We start from the raw sequence: 19379 nt of genomic DNA on the forward strand, positions 1-19379 counted from the left end.
AGAAATACAAGGGAATAAAATGCAAACTATATGGTTTTACATGGCAGAAAGCTTGACCGTTTTCTCATTACAATAGCTGAGGTTGGAGAGCTTGCTTAAGAATACTGTGACAGATGCCATAATGCATCTATATTTTAATGCTTGTTTTCACTATCCTCATTGCTCAAGTTATAAGCAAAGAAATGATGGAGAGTCAGTGCCAGGGATCATATTCCAGTTCAATATCTCTCAAGGACTTTGGGTTTTGATTGTTGGCTTTTTCTGAATTACATGATTCTTTCAGGCTTCCTATAGCAAGAAAGGTCTTGTGTTATAGTGAAACTTAATTTATCTTCAGTCCCTCTCACAAAGCGCAAGTTACTACCTCTGTGCCAGTATCAGTCTGTGAGTTGCAAAAGAGGGCAATTGTAGAACAAGTGGAGTCCTTCTGAGCTTAGTCCCTTGTCAAAGGATGAAATACACTGTTGTTATCCTACAGGGCACTAAGACAGTTGTTCCCACCATGTAAGATAAACACAAATTTTAATAAATCATTCAGTCCTTGAAGCGAAGAAAGCAAACAAAATAAATGCACAACTGAGACCTTGAAATCTGAACAAGTTATTTAGTGGTTTTGTAACCTCTAGTGATGAGCAAGGAACACTATTCTTTTCTCAGATGACAGTGTATTCTCATCTCCCTGATGTGGCTTTAGCAGCCACGGCATTCCAGTATAACCGTTTCCGATTTATAGAATGTGCATTAAGAGGACTAAGTCCTAGATGAGCTATTTTACTTTGCTTTTTATTGCAGTTTACAGAGTATATGGGTTTATGCTGTAAATGTATTATCTTGTGTTTAATCAATGAGGGTGTGGTTCAGTGAGTGTTTTGAACCAACATAAGGGGGAAATCCTGTCTCTGAATTACCATTCTTGCCCTTTTCCCTGTAGCAGTAGTAGAGTTTCTGGTCCTGTGGTTAAAAATTAACCCTCCCCTACCCCTGGGTATTTTCAGTCTGAGTTGTTTGCTGATCAACTTTGCTCGATGGTCACCCCAGTTCCTGTGCTGGCCTTCAGAGCAGTGTGTGAAAAAGCAAGAGAGAGGAGGGAGGGTGCAGCTGTGTCTTCTGGTTAGCAGCACATACTTATGTTCAGCTTAAAGTAATCGTTGCTTTGAGAGTTGGTGGCTATCTAGAAACGGGAGCTAAGTCTACGCCATCTCTAATCTACACTTCAGTAAAATGGCAGGAAACAAAACTTTTTCCATGGGGAAACAAACCAAGTGACTTGGAGGCTGTTATGGAAGGGCTCAGTAAAGAGGTGTGGCCTGGTGCTCAACAATTGATGGCTAGTTAAATTCAAGCAACGTGAAACTTGATGAAATGGTAACTTCTACAAATTTGAATAAGTTCTACATTGCCAAAGCATTGCAATAGTTTTGATGCAAATGACAGTCTGCTTCAATAATGTCAAATTTATAACAAGGTGGAACTGAAATTCAAGGTGTTATTCTTGCATCATGTGAGTTTCATTTTTCCTGCTGGCAGCAGTGCTCTGCTGACAGATGGGTCATCCATGACTTTCATCCTTTTCTCTCTTATAGGTGGAATCATCACAAGAAGCCAATGCTGAAGTCATGAGAGAGATGACAAGAAAACTGTATAGTCAATATGAGGAAAAAATGAGAGAAGAGGAACAGAAACATAAAGCTGAGAAAGAGATCCTCCTAGTACGTATAGCTGGTCTGTGGCGCTCAGTTTGGATGTCATTTCTCAGTCACCTAGTAATGTAGAGTTTTTTACTCCAGAGTGTACATATGCTACTTCACTCCTTTCTCTGCAACTAGTCATGCCACTATTACTAAGTTTTCCAAGCTATTGGGGTTGTAGGGCTGAATAAAGAATGTTCAAACACAGTAACAGAAATGATAATGTTGATTTCAAAGTCTGAAATGGAGTAAGTTGGCTCTTTTTACTTCCATTCCTCTAAAAAGAGGAAAACAGGATGTCCAATTTTATTGATATTTTTAAAAGGGGATGAAGGGACAATTTCGCTGGACACTAGGGGAGCAATAACTCTTTCTGTCCACTGGTTTTGGTCCACCCCCAAGTAAAACCTAACTTTGAGCAGTTGGTCATTGTGTTCTTCTACCTGGTAAAGACAGATAATGACTGAGACTGAAGGTAGATTCTCTAGCTTCTTCCTATTTATATTGTTTTTTATGTGAAGAAAGTACATAGCTGAACAGGGTAAATGGTAGTGTTTAAAATGCTGTCAACTGGAATAGCGCATTTTCTTGTGCTGTTACTTCACGGAATACTCAGAAGGGAGAACAAATATCTAAGAAATGGGGAAATGTTTTTCTCATACTTTCATAATGATGCTTTACAAATATGTATGCACTTCAGAGTGCCCTAGATCTTTTGTTACATACAATTAAAGTTTAGGGTCACAGCTCTTCCAGACTTCTGGGCAAGTGTAGTGAAAAGCCTTGAGCTTTGCTTAAAAACTATTAGCCTGGCTCTTTGGGCTAAAAAATGTTTATTCCTCATTAACATATTGTATGTTAATACAATAATTTAACATATTAAACATATATATTAATACAATAATTTAACATATTGTATGTTAATGTGATCGTAAATGTTCTTGTTTAAAGGAGGAAACAAATCGGCTTCTGAAAGCTATTGAAGAGGCAAATAAAAAGATGCAAATTACAGAAACAAGTATACAGGAGAAAGATCAGAGAATTGGTGAGCTGGATCGGCTGATTGAACGCATGGAAGAGGTATGAGAGTTCGTTGCTTGCATTCTTTAAAGAAAATGCAGAATTATAGGAAGGGAATTTGATTTTTTTTTTTTTTTGAAATTGCCTGCTGCTCAGTACCCTGCTCAGTGACATACCATTGCTGTTTGCATCTTATGTAGTTATTGTATCCATGTAAGTAAATGCACCTGGACTACTGAAGAGACACTGTGATTAAGTGGTTCTTCTATTTTTCTAGTTGTGTTGACAGTCAGAGCTGCTTAAGGCGTCAAAATTTATTTACTAAACCATAATTTCTGTCAGTGTCCAAGGTCTCCTGAGTCTAATGATGTAATCGTATATGACCTGAAGTCTCTTAAAAATGCTGTTGGTAGGTCCACTAAAATATATTTTAGTTAGGTAGATTAAGACCTTATCATTAAGCTGTCTGTTAGTTCTGACTGGAATTGCATCTCCAAATTTATCCACGTTTCAATGAAATGCTAAACTGAGGGCTTCAAACTAAAAGTTTCTGGAGGAATTTTTGTGGATATCTAGCAGCTACTTAATTTTCAAAGATTTCTAACTTGTTTAGATTATGACTCTCTGTTTCCTGGTCTCTTTCACCTAACTGAGAATGAATGTTATTGTTTAGTCCTTAGACTGAAGAGTGTCACTCTAAAAGGCATAAGAGCAGCCCTTCTGTAAGACTCCAATACTTTTGGATGTACTTGGGTGTCTCTCGTTTAATTCAATCACAGGCTTCTCATTATCTTTAAAGATCTGGGCCTTGCTATCTAGCATATAGAACAGAGAATATACTGGGAAATTCTAGTAAGTGGATAGAGTACAATCTTCTGGTCTTACAAGTGAAGCATTTTTTCACCAACTTTAGTAAATATTTGCTACTACTGAGAATTTTTTTATAAGACAGTCTTGTTGTCTTAACTGGTTAGTCTGATGTGCATTTATACTGAGCCACTTTTGTCTAGTGCTTGCAGGTAGAATTAGTGATTACACTGAGAAATGGTGTCAGCTTAATATGCCCCTTATCAACTTGATCTGGGTTTTGGCATACCACTTGTAAGTATTATGCAGTGAAAAAAGGATTGTAATATAGTTCTTACAGTACAGATAAGTTTCAGGTTATTTAATTTGCTGTTATCTGCTTCATATTTGCAGAGTAAAACTGAACGCCTTTGTTAAATTCCCATTAAAGCGGATAGCTTCTGTTAATTTGTGTTGACAGTTCCCAATTCCTGATAGACTTTCACAAGCAATATGTTTGTGGATGCCCAGAAGATAAACAGGAACATTTTTTGATTTGGGTAGAAGATGGGGTAGAGGTGGAGGGAAGGAATAGAGCAATAGCTTTTATCTCTGCCTTGGGCTGAGATATCTTTTTGGAGGGATAAAATGGAAAATATGAGACTTATGTAGTTAAAGATTGTGAGGACTCATCTCTATGCAAAAATTTCAGTTTCAAGTACAACTGCACATCTTCAAATGGGAAATTGAAAAATCTGATCTTATTTCTGTGGATAGATGGAATTTGATTTTATTATTTGCATTCTGTGGTCCTTGGCTATAGGAAATACATGAATCCTCTGAAACATCTGTAAATTTTGTTTAATTAGTTTCTATTTTAATTTCAAAAATGATCTTTTGAATTGCAATGAAATTGCAATGAAATATGCATAGTGAAGCCTTTATATATTGACATATGAAGAACTGAAGGATAGCATTTATTGTTTTTTAGGAACGTCACCAGCTGCAAAAACAACTGGAACTAAATGAAATACAAATATCTGGAGCAAAATCTGAAAACTCTGACAGTGAGAGGTGAGATATGTCTTGTTTGTGGAACTTCTAGTGTTGGTAGGTAACTTTAGGGGGTCAGTTGATTTGTTTGTTTTTGAAGACATCTGAATTTTATCTTTCCTAACTTTAACACTGCAGTTTAGGAGAGATAATCCATCTGATGAGTTCCTGTATTTAGATATAAAATATCATTTCCATGCATTCTTCCTGAAAAGTTGTTTGTAAACATGCAGAATACATTTTAGATGGAACACATAGTGGCATATTTGTAGATTGCATTTTTCTTAAATCTGCATTCCCAAATTCAGCATAGTATGATCCTGACTATGAATACTTTGTCTCCTTCTAGACTGTTCAATGCAGTTTTAAAAGAAAAGACATTCCGTATAAATATTAAGCTGTAGGATAAAAAAGGTTCATCTTTGAAAAGATGAACTCATGATGAGAGCAAAAGTTCTGCATATGACTGCCAACATCTCTTATGTATAAAAGAGGGAGAATGGAATATATTTGAGGCTTGGAGAAGCAGGTCTACAAATGTGAGGGACATTAACATATGCACGTGAACAAATGAAGGTGTGTAAAAAAAAAAAAATCTGTCATGTAACATCACAGTGCAGAAATCAGCTGTGGAGTTAGTTATTTGAGGAAAGTTGAAGGTCATGTTATTGGCAGTGAGACCTCTGTGAATGGTTCTGGAAATCATGAGGTTTAAAAGGAAGATCTGGTGATGTTGATGGCACCTGAATGTGCTGTTTCTGCCAACGGGTGGCATGTGCATCCATTGCTACTTTGAGACTGACAAAGCACCACAACTAGGCAAAAGAAATTTATGTGACACTACTTGAATGGATAAAGATGAATTATAAGCAGCCACTGAATAATCATACTTGATTATTACTAATATTTCTGGGGCACCTAGAAACTGAGTTTTAAAGTTTTGACATCCCACTGTTCTTTATGAAGTATAATCATAAAAAGAAGTCCCTGCCCAGAGCATCTTACTAGTTGTATTGATGTGACCTGCTTATCTGGTTTCAGGAAAAAAACATCTTTTTACATCAGCCTGTTAAAATAACAATTTAGAGTGTACAGATGTTGCATGCAACATAGAATATGGAGATGAAAGATAATTGCCTTCTTTCTTTACCACCGGATAACAGATACTCTTCTCACTTCAGTGAATACTGCCCTATCCACTCAGCATGAAAAGTTATGCTGCATTAATGAGGGTAAAGGAAAGACAGGAATTTGTGCAGTGCAATGAAAACAAGCATGTGGTTGTAATCTATGTAATGCAAGCAATGAATCTCTATTCAGATGCTGAGGTCTGTGCTTAACTTCTCTTCACCTGTGTATTCCTAGCCACACACTTATCTCCACATGAGCAATGACATCTGTTGTTTCTCTGTTACTATCAGTACTTAAAATTTGGAATCTTTCAATGAGAGACCAGCTCTGTATTACAATTGCAATCAAAATGGAAACTTACTTTGTGAGACCTTAATATGCAGGATTGAAAAACCTGCAGCAGTGCCTTGATTTTTGAGTCCTTGTCAAAGTGCTGCAGTTACAGTTTCATAGACTACTTTACTGTTAATAGAAACTGTTTATGGGAGAGAAACAGCATACAATTCAGTCATTCATTGGAATCATGTCATACAGTTTGCCATCTGCTGCTTTGCCTTAAAATGGTCATTCTGTTTGCAGCTTCAGCAGTTTCTTCTGCTGTACACAGAGCAGGATGAAAAGATCCCTTTTTGTTTTTGAATCCCCTCCTCCACTTCTCAAATCCTGTCCAGTCCTGAACATAGGAGTACAGAAGTTTATTTTGCAGGCAAGTGATGGATTTCTTTAAGAATTTCAGGAATTGTTCATTCGGATAAAAACAAACAAACAAAAAACAACAACAACAACAAAAAACAGAGGTTCCTATGCTTCCCTCCTGTTTCTTCACATATGCTAAAACTACTTTCCTGGCAAGCTGTCAAGTTAACTTGTGATAGGAGTTCTGAGGGTGTTCTATTTCTGTGTAAAACTGCTTTGAAGAAATACAGAATCTGTCTGCAAAGTGATACATAGAAACTTTAAACATCCACACCAGTTCCTGCTGACTGTTGTTGACTTAAAACTACTCCAGTTAGCATTCTAGTACTGTTGGCAACTATGCCAAATCCTTGATTCATGGCTGCCCTACAATAGGAGAGCACTTAAAAGGACACCTGCGGATGTGCCTTCTGGCTTCTATTTAGTATGCATTACCAAGAAGTTTGCAGGTGCTAATAAGTCCGTATAAATGTGCCTTTCTGGTGATAAAGATCTAGTTGTCTAAATGCCAAGAAAAAACAGACATCTCAAGGAGATGTGCTTTATTATATCATTTAATTGTCAGCACTTTGGGCTCTGAGTAAGCACACCAGTATGTGAGACAAAGGTGAATTAACACGGGTGGAGACAGCAACTTTGACTACAAGAGTACCATTAGAACGTACTTTACACAAATAAAATCCACGTCTGCCAGTGGAATTTGGCTTGTCTACCTCTGGACCTAATCTTCCTGATTTGTGGTGGGATTATGGCAATTTGTTCTTGTTTTCCTCATACTGCATACCTCCACATTTATATGCTTAATTCTTCCATCTTTGCTAGGTCACAGCATTTGGAGGAGGTAGCAGCAAGCCTCAGGGAGCGAATCAAACATCTGGATGATATGGTCCACTGCCAACAGAAGAAAGTCAAGCACATGGTTGAGGAGGTGAGATCCAGTAAAACAATGTATTTTTGACTTTTCTGGGAATGGTGATTCTTTTAGTACGTAATCCAGAGAGCTATGTTCTGTGTGCAATTTCCTTATGCCACCTGAGTTACAAATACAATACAAGACGAATTAAGCATCTGAAGCTAGTAAAGCAGAAAGAGAAGCTAAAAGCAGTTTAATCCAATGTTTTTTGGCTTATATACTGTGATCTTTAGGTTGACTCAAGTCTTTGAGCTCTTTATGTCAGTCCAGGAAATACAACTTAATTTGAAGCATTCGGAGTGCAGAAACAGGGCAGACTAGTTATTAAGGGTCTTCTTCCTATACACAAGGGTAAGGTAGAAGCTGCCCTTTATATTTTATGATTCAGTTCCTTATAGAAATAGCAGGACAAATACGGATTTCAACTTAAAAAAAAAACAAACAAAAAAAAAAAAAAAAAAAAACTTGGGATATCATCATAGCTGATCTGATTTTCTGCAAAATTATAAGCATCTTTTTGCTGGAAAGCTGCTTTAAGTTACAGGCTACCTACATGCCAAGAAACCATTCAGCAGTCAGAAAGCTGTGATTGCAGACATTTCTGTTTCTCCAGGTCAGCGATAGACTGACATGGGATATACGTAAATTGTTTAAATTGGAGCTATACAAAACAGACTGACAGCACTATTATGCTGAGCCTTGTTCCTGCACAGAGGATGGGCATTCATGAAATATCTCTTATTTGTATTTCAACATCACACCTCCACAAAATCAAATATTTGGAAACTATTCTATTCTAAGGCATTCTTTCTGCATTCATAATATGCTATTAGAGGATTTCTGATTAGACTTGGATTTTTCTTAGTATTATTATATACACCTCTGTCTATATGCTATTTACCTATATCTATCTTGCTTTATATATTGGTTACAAGATTCTGATGCAGTCCTGATATATGATCAGATGTTTGATACTAAGTGATCCTGTCTTACATGCAGAGAGATGCAAAACTGAATAGAAAAAAAGTGGGATGCTACCTCTCTCTTTGCATTCAAGTTCTTCCGTCACATATATTCAATAGTGTACTGTTATAAAGTCTTGAGGTTTTCTAGTTCAGCTTGCTTTTTTTTTTTTTTTTTTTACTACTTTCAAGCATCATAGAAGGTTGTCTAAAACTGGGCTAGCAGTCTTTATGCCACAGTACTCTAGTAAGGAAAACATCTCCAATCTAATAACCCAATCTAATTAATCTGGAACAATTATTTAATCTGGAGTCTATTTTATATCTCAGTAAGTCAACCAGCATATTGTGAGACATTTTTTTTTCCCTGCTCTGAAGTACTATAGGACTTGTCACTTTGATATTTGTGGCAAACCAGATGATTCTAGTAATACATACTACATTCTAGTAATACACACTAGTAGTTACTGCTAAGTATACTCTAAAGTGCTCAACGTAACGACCTCTAGTGGACTGCGTTGGTATAACAAATACGTTCAATTCCATGGAGTGTTTTCGCAAAAACATGTATAAAGCTTAGGCCAGGGATTATTATCTCAAAAATAATAGTTTTAATTGGAGAGTTTAGCTTTCTGATTCTGTTAGCGTTCGTAAAGACACATAACTACAGAGTGATTATATGAAGGTGCTTTTATTAGGTGCCGGAAGTTAGGGGCATGTCTGCCCAAATCTAACTTCGTTCGATTTGCATACACAACAAACATTTATACTATTTAGAAACACACATTTTCATAATATACTCATAATCATCAGTTATCTTCATATTCATTGGATGAATGTATATTCCATCTTCTGTAATCACAGCCCCTTTATTAATCTGATTGGTCCCTTTTTCAGTTACTTAGATACTTTACTGATTACATTGGATTTCAGTGGTATTTACCTTAGTTTCCAAACCATTTATTCACCTAGCAATAATCTCCCAGATACCCCTAATATTTATCCTAACTACTATCTCTAGATCCAATGAGCATTTATGGTATGCATTGTTAGCAGCAATACTCCTTTTACTATTAATATACCTGTTGCCATGTTAACTTTTACCAATACTTCCTTGTAAGATGTATCTACTGGTGTAGTCATCTACACAGAAAGCCCTTCTAGATCTTCTGGTCATCCTCTTTAAAAAGTAGAATGTTAAATGTCTAACTCACTACTTAACTGTCAAATATAACTACTTTATTTGCTGTCTGGCTACCTGCTTTTCAAGATCAATTAACTCTATGCAAATTGTTTATTGCTTTATATAGAGAATATACTTTATTTTTTCCTTTATTCCTTGTCTATTTTAGTTTTTCTTTTAATACAGTTAACTTGAAAGCTGCATGAACACTTGTAACTACATTATATTCTGATTAATGAACTAAGATTTCAGTAGCAGAAATTTGATCAGGTCTGATGGTGCCAAATAAATTAGGCACTTAATATTTTTAATTTCATGGTGTCTATGGTGTATGTTTCAGGTGTCTGTGGTGTATGTTTCAGAAAACATCTACCACATTGCTGGCATGCTCCATTTAAACCTTTTTTAATTAAAGGCTTAAAAATAGAAGCTTTAATTGGATACAAAGAGCTGTAGTTGCCCACTGTGGGGAAGAAAGCATTGCGATGTGTATGCCCTTTAAAAATCAGAACTGCCCACACACATGGCATTGTTTTGCGTCTCTTCTGTATGTAAATATTAGAAAAGTGTTTTAAGGTTCACTTTCAGCAACACGTATTAACTATGCCATAGTAGCTGAGAAACTGACAACAAAAATACTTCTTAAAAGGTAGGACGTTGAAAGAGAATACTATCTGAAGAGATGATTTGGAGATGTTAAAAACTAGTGAGCAGTAGCACTAAAACACACTAGAGTAGATAGAGAAAATTTTATAATTGTACTGCTACTTGAGTCCCAGGAAATGTGTTCATCAGAGTATACTTGAACAATACATATCTCTCTGCATTAAATTTAACCTAATGCAGAATGTAGTGGCTAGGAAGATCAAGTAAAATCTCATGTAAACCTGCCATGTTACTCATCATTGAAATACTTTTATGCTTGATATCTGTAAAATAACATTACATCTTAGGGTTTATGAGGGTATTATAATGATCAATAACTTGTATTTAAATAATATAATTGAGAAAGAATGACCTAAGGAGCTAGGAAGCATGCTCTCTGAAACTCTTAGCTTCTCTGATGCATGGGAAGAGACTGCTAACAGGCTAACCTGGGAAACCCAGAACAGAAGTAGAATGACAGTCAAAATTATCAGCAGTATTTTTGTTAGAAACTGGAAAAAAAAAAAAAAAGATACTCTGTGAACTAGGTGAGAACAATGTCTAAACACTTGCTTGACTACAGGATAAGCTTAGTGTTTAGTATTCAGCTTGGTATATTCAGATATAGCTCTGAAGTATAAATGGGCATTTATTCTTTCAATGTAAACCACGACAGATTTGTGCTGTTAGCATCACCAATTTAGACAAAGTGCAGCTACAGAAATGAACATCATTTCAAAGGGGCGCTGAACAAACAAAATATGCTGCTTCAAATTCATATGGAGAACTGTCAAAATTGAAAAAATACTCAGACAAATCTGATGGCTGAAAAATCACAAAATAGATTGCTGTTCAGTTCTTTTTTAGGGAAAGATGATGGATCACGTGCAAGTGATAAATGGGAGGCACTCTGTTAGAGAACAGCAAGCAGTCAAGAGGGAAGTGAAAGGAAAAGCTTTAGTGTGGAGTTTTGAGATGCAATCGGCAGCTCTTACACCTTTAGTGCTGTTTTAATAGCATTTAAAATGTGTTAGGAGGCTGTTGTCAGTCCTAATCTAGGCATGCAGGAAAGGGGACACTGACAAAGAAGCACCAATTGTAGAAGGCATAGGGGAAAAGAGTATTAAGGTCTTCATTTCCAAAGGACCCATCTTGCTGATACTGAATGCTGTAAATATGCGAATTGCCTTTGGTGGAACTGAGCCCAAGCAGAGAAGGACAATCACAGTTCAGTGTGCTTATGTGACATTTCAGGCATTAATAAAACCTTCTTCAATTTGACCTAGACAGACCAGTCATAAACAGGAGCATGGAAAACAATTTTCAGAAGAAAAAAATAAAGAAGAAATAAGAGGTAAAATTAAAGAGATTAAAAAAAAAAAGACAAAACAAGGAAAAATTCTGGAAGTTTTCTCAAATCTGTGACCTTCAACATCTCTGTGTGTTACATCTCTCACACAACCATTTTTCAGCCTCGTAGGGTTTCTCTTCTGTGAGAACCAAGATCAGAAAGAACCCTTTAGAGCAACAGCTGACCTGAAAGTTATCCAGCATAGTCTTGAAGCCTGATGTTATCATTGGAGAGAGACTGCAGATGTCTTAAGGTTTACAGATATTTCCCTGCTATTGCAGCTGAAAGTGCAGGACTTGCATTTGGCAAGTGTGCAGAAGTCCAGCCTCTATCTCCTATTTGTACGTAGCAGGCTTTCAAAACAAAACAAAAAAAAAGAAGAGAGAGATGGACAGAGGAATGGGTGACTTAAGAGCTCAGTGGTGAAATCAGTGAACATTAGTAATGATAGACTTGATTAGCTTCACTTCTGTTTTTTTTTTTTATCCCTCTCCTTTGTAATCATTTTAAAATGTTGACTGGGCGGAGACAGGCTTTCAATGGCAGGCCCCAAAATAGCTAGCTTGATCAGAAGCAGAAAATTCACAGGGAGAATCCCAACATAAAAGGTGGAAGGATGCAAACTTCAGACCCTTCCACTAAGGAGTTTCCAGTTCAGAGACTGAACTGATAGGCAGATGGAGCCACAGCGGCGCTAGGGGAGGGTAAGGGAAGCTGCAACCACATTGCTTCTTTAAGGGTGGAAATGCTTCTGTGAGAGGGATGAAAGCTTGCTCTTTTAGGTTATCTATTCTATATGGTCAGTTGGTTTAAACCATTTATGTCTGTGTAGGAGAATGGAAACAGTTTAGTGTAAGATAAAGCTAAAAATCTTCAAATCAAATCCAAAATTTTATATGAGCAACAAAAGCATTTCTTGACATTATCCCCATTTCAGTCCTGGAGAGATTAAGAGAGCTTTAGATTTGAAATCTGTGCAGTTGAAAATGAAATGGAATGCACTTTCATGGCACAAAAAGCTCATGTTGTACATAATATTATTTAGTATTACGAAGCAGGGGAGAGGAGAAAAGTATTTACATTTGTAAGCAAGGCAAGTGGGTTGATGCAGATATAAAGAGCTGTTCTGAAGTGGACTGAAAAGAGAAAAGGATATTTGATTCTGTGGCACAGAATTATCAACAGAACTCAGATTTCACATGGAATTCCCTAACTACTGAATTGAACTGTCTCTAGGTCATGGCCCATGAGCTGTTCTCCAGCTTTAGTCTCAGATTCACTGGATAATAAATGGTGACCAAACACCAGAGAGAAGCTTTATCCTGTTCTGTTGTGGAAGATACTTGCATGAAAGGACAAAGTGCTAACGAGCAAGTGATGTTTTGTACTGCACAAACGAAGAATACAGAAGTTTTCCCATCAAAGACTTAATAAACAGCTGCAAACTTCTTTATCAAAATACTCCAACTTGAGACACATTGAAAAATAGCCCAGTTTTAATATGGAAGTAGTTTCAATTTTAGGTCAAGTAAAAGAAGACAGACAGAAGCATAGAGGATGAGAAGATGAAATTATCAGCAACAGACAGAAGCCAAATTATTACTAACCAAAATCTGCATTGTATAGTACCCATAGTAAAAGCAAAAACAACAGCAACTGCAAAAACACAACAACAAATGTAGAAAGAAACCCACCCTGGGAGCTTGGAGAAAGAAGATATATGGCAGAACATAAATTATACACCCGCAGTCCAAGTGTTCGTCATGCCTCAGTGGACTTGAGCAATGCAATACATTGTTTATCTATTGGCAAAAGTAGAATCACTGCTGGAGTTTAGTGAGATTGTTTATACATTCATAGCATCAGCTCTTTCAGCTGGGAATTGCCTGGCCAAGTTGTTAATTAGAAGACTTAAACATCGCTAAGGTAGTTCTTAATAAGGTGTGTTGAACTGTTAGACAAGGTGCTGATATTTATAACCCATTAGGACATCTAGGCCCTGTGGGCCTGCTGTAGGAATAGATGGACATCAAAGACTGCTGTAATACATTCATACAGGTCACTAGTTTAGAAAGGTTGCTAAGTTGGTGCAATAACTTAAATCAATAAGTAGTTACTTTTTCTTTATATAAAATGGGAGTTTTAAAATACCAAGAAGTACTGATTTAAGGAGGGCTAAAGGAAAAAGGTGATCATTTCTATTTGCTTTATTATGTTACCTGAAAAAAATTTCAACACTAGCCTCTGATAGGTACTACTTAAGGTCCAGTGAAATATTGGAATCTTGAGTAAAATCTTGTTTTCCTTGTACAGCAACTGTCTGAGAGTTCAGGCTGATGTTGCAATGTCTTGTCTGTCTTGTTTTGTATGGTGTAATATGTGTTTGTCCTGTGTTTAGTCATATTTACAACCAGTTTGTTCATGTCTCTGTATCAGTGTTACAGATGCCAAATTGACTTATGGTAGATGAATAAGAAAAATGCATGATACTGGAATAATATATAATATTTAACTATATTAGTACTGTCATAATGTGTTAAATATTTTAAATTAATGGAAGATATTATCAGGTGGTAAATGTTGACTTAATTTACCTAACAGCTGGATCTGTTCCAATTCAATAGATAACTGTATATTTCGAGCCTCCAGAACTGTGACTAAGTATACAGAATAAAATCGTTTGCTATTTCAGACTTTCTTTATAAAGGCTCTACAATTGGACATAACTTTAATTCTCTCTTATGATGCTTTTTCTTTCTCCTTTAATTGATTCATAGTTCTGTTGATTTCCCTTCTAATATCACTACTCCTCCAGCAGTTATTTAGAGGACTCTTTCTTTCGGGTCTCTTGATACTCCTCTTGACTGTTCTTCTTAGGTGCTCTACCCATAAAATCAGTGTAATGCTGTTGACTTATACATCTAGCTATCTATCTTTACTGAAGTAGCTGGTTGACAGAGCAAGAGAAATTCAGAAGTGCAGCTCTTCCCAGGAAATATTTACACTGTCCATTCAAATAGCATGAGCATTTCATCTGGTATTTGAGGACACTTACTGGAGACCCCATAAGGTACAGTAGGGAGAAATAAACATATCTTCATTGATGGGACAGACAACAATAATTGAATTTTCTGGGAGATGCTACAAGATAATGTCAGTCTGGAAGTTGAGGGAGTTTGAGAGAGATAACCTTGAGGTTTTAGAAGGAGGCAAAGGTATAGAGGTGGTAACAGCAATAGCACAAGGAGGAGAGAGCCTGGAAAAAAAAGTACTGTGGCATTAGTAATCCTCAGCCAGTGAATAAATTCAACAAGATTCACATTGTACATGGGGGGTCTCATAGGCTGATTCTGATCACTGTAAACTGCAGTAGACATGTGCAGTGCAAGCTGTACACCCAACATGACCTGCAGGGATCTTGATGGATCTGGCCATGACTGAGAGAGATCAGGTGCCCTTTCCTGTGCTCAGCAGCCAAGTGTCAGGGATTGAAGTGGGGTAGACAAAGGGCTGAGCTTGTGTGCCCTCACTCTGTTGACCTGTTGGGTGCTCCCCAGCCCTGGGATGGCCAAAGAGCACATGACGCCTCTCAGTTCCTGGCAGACCAGGTAAGTTACAATACTGTAGCTTGGGCCTTGTTGCTCTTCCCTTCCTAATTTCTGGAATAGTCATCTGTTACCCAACAGGAGGAGGAAAGGCAGCAACAATGAATGCAGTGGAGTGGGAGAGCTAAGAGAGAATGAAGTGATAGGAAAAGAGGGTGATGTGACCCAGGACTGCTAAATTCACATTTCTACTGTTAGCAGAACTGTCTTCAAAGGAATGAGTGGGTGGGTCATTTAACACAAATTATGTTGTTAAGCAGATTTTTGTTTGACTGCTTAATGTGGGTGTGAGTAAATATTGGTGGAAAATTGGAGGAAAATGAATGGCTAGTGAGTCTAGCAATGCAAGGCAGGGAAGAGGTGAGCACTAAGGAAAAGCCTGCCTGGGCATTTCTAGACAAGGTTGGAAGAAGAGAGTCTGAAGGCTACATCTCAGTAGTACTTGAGGAAAATGATGGAGAAATCTGAAAGGGTAGTTGTGCAAAAGCCAGATTTGGGAGCAAGTTGCTGAGTTGGCTATGAGCTGAAATGCCGAAGTTTGCAGATACAGCAAGGGTGAGGTGGACTACAGGCCTTGGTCATTGCCCCCCCAAAATGTAGGAAGATCTTGGTGATATTTTTGTCCTGGAGTCAGTCCAGAAGTGATTCAGTCTTTGGCTTGCACTAATTTGTTTTTGACCCTAGAATGGCCTGGCCACCATGTAGGCCTTTAGTTCGGTATTGTGTTTGACCTATCCTCCTTCACCTTTCCTTCTCCTTACCTTATGTTCAACCAAAAGTCAAAATCTATTTCTATTGTTCTGTCATCTGTTAGTTGTTCTCTCACTTTATACAACTCCTTGGATCAAAGACCCTCTTGAGATTGTTTTGTGCAATACACGTCTAAGCATTATTATCTTAGATTAGTTTGCCATAAGTAAGATTTTTATGGAAAAAAAGTCAATATAATGTTAAGTAGCAAGGCATTATTTTTATTGCTGAAGAGCTTTTACCCAACACCAGCATTATGAGCCACTGTCTTGTTACATTCCTCTCTCAAAGGAAACCAATATAAATGCACTGAATTAAGGTTTCATTTTATTTAATATAGTAATATCAGTAATATATTAATATAATCCCCCAAACTTATTCCTGTTTTGTTTGTTTGTTTGTTTTTCTCTCTCCCTCTCTCTCTCCTGGTTTCTTCCAAGTGCATGTCCCCTTGAAGAGTAATTCAATCAGGTTTGCTCATTCCTGGTCTTCCCTAAGCTAATGGCATAAAATGATGTGTACCCAAATTCTTATTCTGTAAATAAACTTTTTTTGTAGTAAACTACTCTGGTGGGATGTGTCATCCATGTCAAGCCTTGTGGTAGGCTTAAAGGTGTTTCAAAACCTCGGTGGAAGCCATTTTAGCCCTTGGACAGCAGTAGTGCTGAGACAATTAATTGTCTGTGTGTTGGGGAGTACAGCATGTGTGTATGTTGTATGGGTGCCCTGCTGTGCTCTGGCTTGTTTTCCTTCTGCAGTGGCCTCAAAGGGTAGCTCTGCTGCATCTGGGGAGCAGAGGCTGCCGGACTGTTTTCCTGGCCCTGAAACAGCCTCTGCCATTATAACAGCTGCTAAATTTCTCATGATATGTATTTGGCCTGTATAGCTGCCTTGAGTTGAGTTTAGTTGTCTATAGTTGAGTTGATAATGTCGTAAAGATCTACCAAAAGGTTTTATATAAGTTCCATAATTTGCAGCCTTATCATATCTGTAATCTGCATGGTCTAATCACTCAGTTCTGTTTTACTGCTAGACTAAGACTGCATGTGATGGTACACTACAACATTGCCTCTTCTCCATATGTTAGAAAGAGAAGGCATATTTTAAAATTCTAGCATAATTCTTTAGAAGGACAAAGTAGATTGATTAAGTGGGCTTTGATTGATGCTATGTAAATGTGTTAAAAGGAGGCAGGGAGTGCTGTTGTATGTTGTCCAGTCTGCCAGTTCTTAAAGGATTCTTAATTAAAAAAAAAAAAAAAAAAGTAAAAGCAGTAACATTCCCACCAAATTACAAAATCTTATTTTTGGAGTTGAGGTTTGTGTTTGGGAAGAGGAGGAAGCAGTTTGTCAGTCTTCCCCCCTCCCACCAGGGGAAAAAAAAAAAAAAAAAAAAGGCAGCTGATGAGCTCTTGTTCAAAAACAAGAATGTATAGCTATCAGGGCAAAACCTTCCCCTGATCCCATAGCTCTGCTTGGCTTCAGTCTTCTCTGCACTGTACTGATTACAGGTGTTAAAATTATTTACTTGTATGCACAGTAGGAGAACAGAATATTGACAGAGAAGACCCACTTAAAAATCCTAAAAGAACTGTTTTATCTTTTCTCAAGTGGAATTTACTGGCAGGGCTGAAGCTGTTGAACCAGTGACTTAATTTAGTCACACTAGTAAACAAAGTAGTAATTAAATAAGAAGATATTACACTGTTCTGAAAATTCTGAAGTTATACAGTTCTGAAAATGCTACAAGTTTGGATTTCTGTGATCAGAAAACTGAAATGATAATAGCTTCAGATGACTGGTAACTTTTGCATGCATCTCAAAGTAAAAAAACAAACAACAAAAAACTGATTTTGAGAAAGATGAATGATGTCAGCACTCATATTCTGTAACTATTCAGATAAAAATACTCTATGAAATTTACATTTTGCTTTTTTTCTAATAATAACTGATTATTGTGTTAATGTTAATTGAAAATTGGGAAGACTGAATTAAAGTGGATTTGGTGATTTTATAACTTCGGTTGAATTTATTTATCTGTTCTTCATTTTTTAATGCTTCTGTGAGTTTTGGTTGCACTGTAGATTTTTGGGAGGGTGATAGTACTACTGGTGCTTTGATTATTGTACTTTTGAGTATTTTATCATTCTCTTTTAACATGATGTGAATATTTTTATTAATCATTATTTCTAGATGTATTGAAAAGTTTTAAACTGGTGGCCTTGGAGGGTTTTATTAATTTGCTTTCACAAAATTGGTTTTAAAATATAGAATTAAAAAGTGACTGGTGAGAGCACGTGAAAAAATCTGACCAAGCAATTGGAAATGGTCTGTCTTTGTGACTGCCAGAAAAAGAAATGTATTCTGAGGTTTGTTTGGTTCTATACAATTCTATAAAATAATTCATTTTAGTAAAATCCACTAGGTTTTTAGTAATATATTTTCCTTTTTTCCTTAAAATTGTGAAACCCATAGCCAACCAATAACCTGACAAAAAAGGCTACCTCATTTTATGTGAAGTTTTATAGAAAATGCCTATGCTTTATTATGTATGGATATTTTTATACTTTTCTTATGATGAAGAAAGCTATAAGTATGGATCTACTTTTTTCACTGTTGGCATATTGCCCCATAATAGCAAGGAATGTGCAGAACACACGCTTTTCTAGTGCTGTAAAGGCATTTTATATCTTTCCTCATCTAACACAGCTTTAGCTTTTTTGTACATACAATAATAAAGACTTTGCTAAAAGCAGTGCATGGTAGACTGGCATTCTATTTGTGATGCAGACCATCCATTTACTGCCTTGGTTTACATCTGTTTTTCAGCTTTCAGGTGTAAGATCAAAAGCTTTTTGAATCTTTAAACTCTAATTTTGAGGAACCATGGAGACACTTGACTCAGATAATGCACTGTTGAGTACAGCAGAAGTTGTTTGTTGGGCTCTGCCTAGTTAAAGAGAGCTGGCATGGAAGAGGGACAGGGGGTTAATTAATGATGTTCCAGCACTGAAGTTATATGAAATGCATTCCCATGGACTTTGAAGGGGAAAAAATCCTGAATTTATACTTATTTCACGTCATCTGACGTGAAATAGCATGTTCAAAAAAGGTCAATTTAAATGTAATTAGAAGAATTAGACTTGACACCATTTAACATTGAGCGCATAAATACTGTCCATTGCTATCAGCTTTCATTGCTGTTGTAAGACAAAAATTGCATGAGCACAGGACAAAGTGGGAAATTTATCTTCTCACAGTTCCTACCTGCATACAAACACGATGCAGAATCCATTGTCTCCCAAGGACTGATCTTTCAGTGCACTTCTGATGACCTACCATAGAAGTATTTTTATCAGTGCTTTCTGCACCTGAAGCAGACCGTAACTGCAGATACAGGAAGCACCTTGCCTGTTGTGCCTGTTAAGTGGTGTGTGTGTCTACAGCTGTGTGAGTAAGAACCTGAACCTCCTCCTGGGGAAGCAGTAACATTTGAAGTTGCTATTTAGCTATTGTTTTTGTTTGCTCTTTTTATTAGTCACCATTTTAGTAGGTGCAGTCAGCAGGAGTTGAGAGAGAATAACCAGTGATTTTTCC

General features: G+C 36.9%; 1 protein-coding gene across 1 annotated transcript in view; it reads left to right on the top strand.

Annotated features, from left to right (window-relative positions):
• LOC308200942 (uncharacterized protein) overlaps positions 1 to 19379 on the top strand; it is a 56643-nt gene that overhangs the window by 20205 nt on the left and 17059 nt on the right. The window contains exons 7-10 of the mRNA XM_080607561.1: positions 1584 to 1709; positions 2640 to 2768; positions 4486 to 4568; positions 7197 to 7302. Of these exons, the coding sequence (XP_080463687.1) occupies positions 1584 to 1709; positions 2640 to 2768; positions 4486 to 4568; positions 7197 to 7302 (444 nt within the window). The remainder of the gene's footprint in view (positions 1 to 1583; positions 1710 to 2639; positions 2769 to 4485; positions 4569 to 7196; positions 7303 to 19379) is intronic.

Source organism: Anser brachyrhynchus (assembly GCF_964034855.1).
Source record: "Anser brachyrhynchus genome assembly, chromosome: 11".
NCBI lineage: Eukaryota > Metazoa > Chordata > Aves > Anseriformes > Anatidae > Anser > Anser brachyrhynchus.